At 29.8% G+C, this 10,073-nt stretch overlaps 1 protein-coding gene across 1 annotated transcript; it reads right to left on the bottom strand.

Moving 5' to 3' along the window:
• Positions 1-3,833: 3,833 nt before the first annotated feature.
• Positions 3,834-8,951, bottom strand: LOC132742699 (uncharacterized). Its single transcript, XM_060731165.1, has 6 exons — positions 8,684-8,951; positions 8,080-8,214; positions 6,847-6,935; positions 5,410-5,506; positions 4,988-5,098; positions 3,834-4,209 (listed from the first exon to the last, which is right to left on the bottom strand). Coding segments are annotated over exons 2-6 (414 nt in total). The 5' UTR covers positions 8,195-8,214; positions 8,684-8,951; the 3' UTR covers positions 3,834-4,207.
• Between the last annotated feature and the right edge of the window lie 1,122 nt (positions 8,952-10,073).

Genomic DNA, 10,073 nt, shown 5'->3' with positions numbered 1-10,073 from the left:
ATGCCTGTCAGGCAAGCGTCTGAAATAGATGAAATGAGCGAAAACGATACAAAAGAATCGTTAGAAAAGGATACTTACACAGCGGATCAGGTAAAAACTGTTCAAGTTCGAGTAAAGAAACATAGTATAAAGAGATCAGTTAAAACAGTTGGACATGTTGTTTCGACAACAAAATATTTAAGCAAAATGTCAATTAAAAGGAAGAAATCGATGAATATGCAAAAATAGAGAACAAGCTGAACAGACAAAAACTTTCATAAAACAGTAATGAAATAGCTTGAAAAGTAATTGCTTCGTAACGAGACTGTATGAATATATGGAAGATGATTTACATGCGAATATCTAGGCTAATATTCAATTGAAAATGAAATGAAATAAATCATGTGTCTACAAACTTTCATCACGCTATGGTACTTAGGATATAATATGAGGTGTACAAATATGATTAATTAAGTTTTAACAAAGATCTTATATTAAATGGGATAAATGTATGTAACTGTTTATTTAAATTCTTAACTGGTAAGCAATAGGAGATTTCTGAGGATACTGGAAAATAAATATTCTTCGTTGAAGAAAATTTATTGTGCAAAAACAATTAGCAAATATCTTACACCTCTCATTTTTAATACCATTAGTTTTTGTCATTTAACCAGGGATTGCAAATAAGTAATCATTAGATATATTGTAACATTTATAGTGTTGAGAGAGTCGGATATTGTAGAAATGATTTTACTCCAAGTACATTTAAATGTTGTGTCTGAGAAGTACGGGGCAACCTCAACAATGTAAACTCTTTCAGACAAACATTTTGGTAGTTGCGTAGAGTTGTTGCTTCTACTTGTAAGTTTTAAATTGGGAAATTTGAAAACTGTTGTTGTAAAGAAGTAATCATTTATCAGAAGGCCGGTTTGTGGAAGTTGCATGTACTGAATAAGTTTGGTTGAAATATCAATATGTTCTTTGTATAATTCAACTGAATAGTGCCATTCCTTGGTACTGTATCAAAAATAGTGGTGTTACATTTCTATGGGGTTCATATCACGAATATAAGGCACACCATTTGATTTGAAATTCAATGAAAGATATATGCCATAATATTGATTTTCATAAATGTCAAACTGATAAAAGTGTTTTGAAATCGTGATGGGTATATCTTATGATTATTTTCATAAGAATTATTAACAGTTAAATTGTATTGTTTCAATTATCCTACTGTCGATTCTTGAAAACGTTGTGATATAATATTTAACACAAATGAATACTGTACGTAAAAAGAATACAATGTTCCGGAACAAAAAATATGCTGCTTTTTAAATACTTTTTTAAACCGTTTAACAATGATTTTGTGCGTGTTACTTACTTCTATGGCAATATACCTCTATATTTCGTTCAAACAAGCATTTTGAACGATTTGTTTGTAATGGTTCATGTGTTTGTTTACCTAGCACAGTGCAATCAATTACAGCTCAATAGAAATGCATTATTTTATTCAAAAAGTTACTTTTTAGACCAAGAAGCATGAACTTTTTGACTGGTTTGTTACTCGCTACGTGTATTGCGCATGTGTATACATCTTCTTGTGGTTTTCCACTTCCGACCGAACAAGAGGAATTTTGCTCGACTCGCACAAAATTCGGTAAGAATACAATTTAGAAATATTACTCTTACTTCATTGTTAATACAAATTAAAAATCAGAAACAAGTTCTTTTTACCAACTTGAAGTAAATGTAAGATGAATAAATATGTAAAGTATTTTTCTTAATTAAGCTTGTAAGAAAATATTACATGCCATTTAAAACAAATTCAGTTTTATATTAACAAAATCAGTCATACAAATATATAAGTAATTGCAATAAGGTCAACAGTGCCTTTACCGGCTTTAGCATTTTTAGATTTGTTTTTCTTTCAAAGCTGTAATATATTCAGATGCGGTACAAAATCATTGTTTCTATTCATTGATTAAATTGTAACATTTTCTTCCAAACACAACACTAGAACTTAAAGGCACATTATGCCTCTGTAATTAATATTGTTTAATTCTTTATGTAGGTCTGCTTTGTGTTTTTATAATATTTTGATAATTATCTTAGAGCGTCTTAGATGTGAAACTACGAAAAAAACTAGTGTTGAATGACTGAATGTGCAGTAATGGTACGTAAGCGTAGGAAAATGTAAAAAGTAGTACTGTTATTTTGACTTCCATACAAAATACATACTCTCTACACTTCTACCAATTGCTAAAGAGTAAAAGAAGCGAAAAGTGAATATGAAGCCAATGAGTATTTTTGGAAACTGTTCAAGTATATAAATAAAATAGGTTTGAAAAAAAAAACGTTGAGAGCATTTCATGGACTCAGTGGGCCTTTAAAGAATTCTTAATGATTGTTTTCCAGTTGTTCTAGTGTACTTCAAATCTAATGCAACGAATGATGCAGTAGAAAGTAAACTGAAGTACAGAGTACGACTAGATGAAACATATAAGTCAAATGGAAGAATGTTATTGTTTTGCATGATTTTCGTATATATATATATCTCCATTTATTGCCACTGTTATACTAATGAGTCACAATAAACAACTCGGACAAAATCACCGAGACGACCTGGTAGCCGGGTCACGGGAAAAGAATCTAGCGATGACATAAAGCATAAGAATCTAGCGATGACATAAAGCATATCATTTTAGCATGTTTATGGAATTACAGAATGTTGAAAACTCTTTTTGACAATTTATGCTATGAGAGAATTTTTCTTTGATAGCTGAACAAGATGTGATAACATTAACGTTTGTGAAAGCAGCATGCTATGAATTCAGATTCAATGAACATGTTCATAAATAAAGTAAAATTATCAATGACTTACTTATTTAGGTTTACTTGCCAATAAACACTCGTGCTTGTGAGCTTCCAAGATGACCATCTCGATATGACTTACCTATTGTTATATTCAGCTGTATGCTATATTTTCACTAACTAGACTGGTATGTGGCAAGCTAGCAAATTGTTTTCTGTTCTTCAGGTGACGGGAAACATCAGGAACAATTTTGTATATACAGCAACTGACAGTGCTCAATGTGGTATCACTAATTTGGTTAAGGACAAATATTACATACTCTCAGGTACATGGAATGATGATCATATACATGAACATGTTTATATCATTTATTATCATTCATTAGTTTGAAACAACCAGTCGTAAAATTCATATAGCTCTGAGCGAAATATATAACTTGAAAAGTTGAAATACTTATATTGTAGGCACATAACATTCTTTATCTTATTTTATAAAGTTGTTAGAAATAAACACTAAATATTCTGCTATAAATTGTTTATCTTTGTTAAAAATTGGAGAACGTTTCTTGGCAATTTCCTCATATTTTTCATACATTGAACACATTAACATACAAAACCTTGTTTAAAAAAATATATTTATATATTACAATAACAGGATAGGATTTTATAGGAAAGTAATTAAATATATTTTATAAAAACAAACAAAAAGTACCATGGCCCTTAAGAAGATTATTTTGAACTTATGTTATGGTTTAATACACATATTTCTTTTATTACTTGATCCTACTTTGATTGTGGTAACAAGAAATGCATGTATATAGCTCTATGCAAAAGTATATACAATAAATACGATACAAGTCCCGATTTCACTGATCTAACATGTCCAACTCATTGAAGCAAACTGTACCGGAACTATTAAATATTCAGAATTATTGGAAAGATTGGATGCTTAGAGTGTTTTAGTAAGAGTGTGTCTAAATAAAAAAATAAACAAGTAACATGACGTAGTTATGCTACATATTTTTTTGAGTAGAAAGCTTATCGTTATGTGATTATGTCCTGCTCATTTAATTACAATTTTCGGCATTTTCACTTTTCTGTTCAAACGATTTAAATAAAAAACCGGGCTTTATAAAACACTCTTTCTGGTGCCTTAAATATTCTGCTCTTAAATTAAATGCTGAGCTGGGCACATTTTTCTAGGCTACAAGCACAGTGCTATTCCCAACAGTAAATACAATTACGACTGAAATAATAAGGCTCGCTTTTAATTCCCAAAGAATAAAACCTGTCATAAAGATGTATGAAAGTGTGTAAATATGATAAACACAATTTTAGAGAAGTATTTATTGATAACCAAACACTAGATACTAAAACAATCCACGATACTTTACTAAGTATCACGGCGGCACCAAAATCCTAAAAAAAGAAGAAAAAAAGAAATGAACAAAAACAACATAAATACATTGGTATGTTTCACACTGTTGTATGTAGTTATTGAATAAATCGATAATCATTCAAGTTCTAGAATGATGTCTAAAGGTAACTTTATTATAAAAAATATGCCAAACAATGTCATAGATGTACTTTTTGAAATTCCTGTTCTATCTTCGAAAGTGAAGCACATTCTTGTCGGCTAAAATCATTATCATTACCTATACGCATTTATTACGTATATCATTTATGCAGAAGAAATTTAATGGAAGGGTAAAATACATAGAAAGATTGTTGCGAAACGGTTGTAACTAAAGAAGGAGTTACACCAAATCCCAAATATGATTATTTCGGCAGACATTACTTATAGGTACTGAATTTGCTACCAAATTGCTCTCCCCATTGTTCTTTTAAATACTAATAGAATTTTCTTGCCACACGAACGAGAAGAATAACACCGATTGTGATATGTAACAACCTATTTTACATAGCCACTTAGTATCCATTAGTTACCGTTAATAAAAGAATGCTTCCAATTAAAATGATACATAAAACTACTGGCTGACGATATTATTTTTCCGTTCAACTTTAAGATTAATCATATAAATATATGAGAACATATTAAAACAAATGAGCATAAAAACTGTATCATTAAGAATTTATGAGTAATATAAAACAGACAGACATGGAAAATAGATGTCGGGGAATTTAGGAAAAGACAACAAATGCTTTAAAATTTGCAAGACCTTCCTTTCTTACTTACAGTTACATCTTGGTGGTTTGTAAACCCTCTGCGGATTAAAACGAAATCGTTGTTGAACATAACACAGTCCAGTGTGGATTTGCCTCTGTCTAATATTTCTGGGATAGTATCCTGTTTAAATCCAATAAATTGTAAGTTAAGTTAAAGTTAGTTAAAATTGTGGCTGAATCAAAAATACATTCGATTTATTTACATCAATGTATATCTAAACTTTTAAAAGAAATCCACGACAGAAATAAATATGTTATAAATGAAAGTATTTATTTAAAACAAGTAGTAAACTAACCATCGTTTTTAGTAGAATTTCTTTGCTCAAAGTAATCAGACAATCATAGTAAACAGTTTGACGTTTGCTTATGAAGCTGAATTATAAAGACTATTCTAAGTATTACAATGTATATATTCATATAGTTTTCTCGCACCTGTGAGAATATAATAGTACCCTTTCTGTAGAATAACGCCACAAGCAGCACTGTTTGTTGCTGTGTATAATTTTCGGACGTCAACACCTCCATACACCTGAATATTTGAAATATTTGCTTTCAATCGATATCAATCCTTAAACGACATTTACTAGATCTATAGCTACGAATTTTTCAAGCGTTCATTACACTTTATGTGTATGTTTGGCTGCATGCATATCATTTCAAATGCTAAAAACAATAACTTTAAAATAAAACATTATCAAAACATATCATTAAATCGTATACATACATGGGTTAAGAATTACTAAATTCATAAGCGCTAGACCTATTAATTGGATGTTACATCGAATATCGAATATTACACGTGTTATTACTTTAGCGGTAGACCCATTAATTGGATGTTATATCTAATATCAAATATTTCACGTGTTATAACAATCATACCGCTATGCGCGAAATATATGTTTTCTATTTTTAAGTACGTGGCATTTTTAAAAGGGCTCCATTTTTTGAAATGACGAGATTGTTTTATTAAGATTAAGGTTGTCTAGACCGATAACTTGGGTTCAAAATTTCAGATCATTCGCCCACTCCGTTTTGCTAGAATAATTATTCTAATTGTGAAAAATGACCCATCCGTTGCAGTTCTTTTCACTTAAATCGACATTATTGTAATGCAGGTGTCAAAAGTCATTTGGCATACTTATTATTATGGCCTCGTGACAAATGGAAATGGCTATATATATCGTTCAGGATGTATTGGTATTCCATCATTACAAACAGTGGGACTGTCTTTTTATAATTTATATAGTTTTTATATTGTACCACAAACATTTGTCATTATCAATTATTAAACAATCACTATTGTCATTGCCAATCTTTTGAAATATATTACTAATGCAACGCAACTTGACATGGAAACAATAAACATAATGCAACTTTAAATCGGGATAAGAATAGCACAAAAATACGAATTTTCGCTTTATTTCTGAAAATATTTCTAAATTGTTTTCTGTATTTCTGTCCGGCTAATTTATATAAGAAGTTCAAATGTTATATGTTTATAGGCTTAAGGACCTCGGTGAAGTGTTTAAAAACACATGGGGCATTTGTGGTTCTAAGCCATTGGAGCATGAAAAAATGTATCTGACATAAATTGAAAAAGTTTTATAGCTAAAATTAGTTAAAGTGTTTGACCGAAAATATTACACACTTTTCGCATGTATATTTTCTATACCTTTAATACATGTGTCATACACTTGTTTTAAATTGACTTTTGTAACAATAAAAGGCAACTTTGAAAGAAAAGTAATGAATCACATTTTCTAAATAATACTGATACTCGTAAGACAAATAAAAAAATATTCTTGCCGACGGAATGTTGTAATAATGAAAAATTAATTATGACATACATTCAATTTAGAAGGAACTTACCTTTGATCTGTATGTAGCGATTAGGTTTATTCTGTAGACTCTATTCCCGCCATAGACAATGCCATCGTTGAGTACCTTGACAAGAATCACTGTTCCAAAAAATATTTTCATTATTTATCATAGTATAAGCAAATGTAGAAAAAACGTGATATGTGGTTTATTGTTCTGGACAAAATATTTTGGATTATAATTAAAAGCTTTTGAGAAGCAATGATTTGTCTTTGAAAATATTCATTATTTCAAGCAATGCGTTCTTGTAGTAAGGACCTCGTTTTGTAAACGTTGTCTTTGGGGGCCCTCATATTTCAGAAAACTATTGAATGCCTTGATATGTGGCTATGACTGATATGTTAGACACTATTTGAGACCCTTTCTAAAATACATCAAGACTATGGTCAGTAAGTAAAAGAGGATAAACGCTACATTGGGCTGAGAATAATCTGCATAACATTTTTGTACATAACAAAGCATCTTAATGGGAAGAACGATGCTAATTTTTGCTAAATCAAAGGAGTATTCACGAATAACTAGGCTCAATATTTTTGAGGGAAAGCTAAAGTATTTCATGATACAATTTATGTACGTAAAATAAATGAGACAATTTTTGTCAAAATGCTTTTCAGATAAACCATAAAAACATATGAAACCAATTAAATTTCTTTTTTTTTAAATTTATGAAAAAAATCGACTGTGAAAGTTTTACACTCTTTGACACTACTTATGTTTCTTTTCAGAACTTTATATTTTACTTATTGATTCATGTTTATGCAACAGAAAGCTTCATTCGCTTAAAGCTACGATTGTTAAATTCAATTAATAAAGATACCATCAAGAATGCAGATGTTGTTCCTTCAAAGAGACAACATTTACATAACCAATATTCTAAAAATAGCACATGCCTCTCAGGGTAACAGTGCATATTAGCAACCCGAGAACTGAAATAACACTCTAGACAGAGCCGAGAAAGACAAGTGCTATTTTTTTTTATTTTACCGATTTATTTAAATGTAATGTTTTTTACCTCTATGTATTATTATTCTCATTGATTTTAACAGGGGAGAGGACTAGAATATTACGTTTTCTTTTGTCTATATAGATTACTCGCCCCTGGAGAATATTGCAAAAAAAATATTAATCCGGGTGATATTCATTTCAGGATGATGGATCGAAACATCATTTGACGTCACATTAGGCTATATAGTATTAAGGTAATGTGAGGTATAATAAACATACAGAAGTCCGCGTTGCAATATTTTTCTTGTACTGTATTATTAGGACTACATGTACATGCGCTGCAATATTGGACTGTCACCATGGCAGCTAGAGCAAGACAGAATAAGAATTTCATTTTGTTGAATTTACGGGTACCTGAAACAGATGATGACAACAATGTTGTAAACATTAGATGTTAAAGAATATATCAAAATATTTCTTCCCCTGTACATAAGAGAGAAATTATTGTTTTTGTTGACAATGTTAGGTAATTATTGTAAATTGTTAATTACTTAACTTTCTTTGTTCACCATTCAACATGTTTTGTATTTCAAAAAGCTATCATTTTAAAAAGCGTAAATTTTGAAATGGTGGCTTTAATACAGTATTTTACAAAACATATGTACAATCAAATGCATTGCCATATTAACTATATATAATCAACATACATTTTATTCTATATATAATACATAAACAAACATTATTGTATTAACTTTTCGATTATAAAGCTTTAATTAAATATTCTACCATGTAAATAATTAAAACCAAATTGACGATAAGTAAAAAATACATTTACTATTATAATGAGCATTAAATAGAAATATATATTGCATTTGTATCTTACCTCCCTTTGCACGAATGTTATGTTTCTGTAGTGAAATCCTTTCTGAATCTGCGAAATAGTCTTAACACTAAGCTAATTTATCATTATTTGGCTATAAGTATCAGTTGTTTTTACTTATATATAACAACGTTCCTTAAGAATGAAATATAAATTTGCATCATAGCACGTGACATAAGCAAGCGTCCACTCAGCAACGTTTTTGAAGTTCCGTGTAGTGTGCATACTGGTACAAGGTCGTTTTCACTTTTTATTCGCTAATTAAAAATGTGACGAACATATTTTTACATGGTAATAAAACAACAACAACAACAAGCCGGATGTGATCGAAAATCCAGCAGCAGATACAACAATAGCAACAAAACAAACGATGTACGTACTACTTATTAAAAGCCATTATATTTGAGCAACACGCGTATGTAAGAAGTGCATTACATGAAGTAATTTGTTGTCTTGTTAATCAAACTTTCTTTTATTGTGTAAATAAATGTTTGACACAGATCCTGATTATGAAATATTTAATATTGAACATTCTAAAAAATAATATCCTGCTAGTGAATATTAATTTTCTATAGTGGCTGATTTATGCCATGTAACTTATACGTATTTTTCTGTTTCTGCCTGACTCCGCGCGGAACAAAAGTACGACACTTTACACATTAGCCACCTTAATATCCTAATTTATTGGTTTATAAGTAATAAACAACTTGATGGATGAAATTCGGTCAAATTACACAAAATATTTTACATTAAAAAATAGCATCACGATTTGAAAAGTGTTACATCCGGTTAAAATAGTTTAGCATTGGCTGTTTCTTTATGCGGTGAACTTCGTATTTATTATTAACTACTTTTTTATCTTTTGTATCAATTCTTAATAATTTTATTTAAGTATGTGGTTTTCATTTAAATGATAGAAATGCATTTTATAATGTTAATGTCCCTTTTACAAGATTATGTACCGTTTAGAAAAATTGTCTAATTTAATTAAAATCAACGTCTTTGACTTCCATACAAAATACTTACTTTCTATGCTTATACAAATTTCTTAAGAGCAAAAGAAGCGAAAGATATATATATATTTTGTTGGAAACTGTTCAAAGTTAAAAAATAAATAGGTTTGAAAAATAATTGGCCCTTAATTAATTTTCAATTATTTGTGCTCCAGTTGTTCTAGTCTACATCAAATCCACTCATTTTACTTGTCTGTACAAACGACGTAAATAAGAAAATCAGGCTATATAATGCACGCTTTCTGGTGCTTTAAATATACTGTCCATATATAAAATACTGGGAGCGGCACCTTTTTTTTTTATAGGTTTACAAGTACAGAGCTATTTTTTCCAAACATTATTACAATTACAACTGAAATAATAAGGCTTTCTTTAACTTC

Source organism: Ruditapes philippinarum, unplaced genomic scaffold (genome assembly GCF_026571515.1).
Source record: "Ruditapes philippinarum isolate M1 unplaced genomic scaffold, ASM2657151v2 ctg2004_1_1_1_1, whole genome shotgun sequence".
Classification (NCBI taxonomy): domain Eukaryota; kingdom Metazoa; phylum Mollusca; class Bivalvia; order Venerida; family Veneridae; genus Ruditapes; species Ruditapes philippinarum.
The sequence above is the reverse complement of the archived record's forward strand: the minus strand, read 5'-3'. Positions and strand labels throughout refer to the sequence as shown.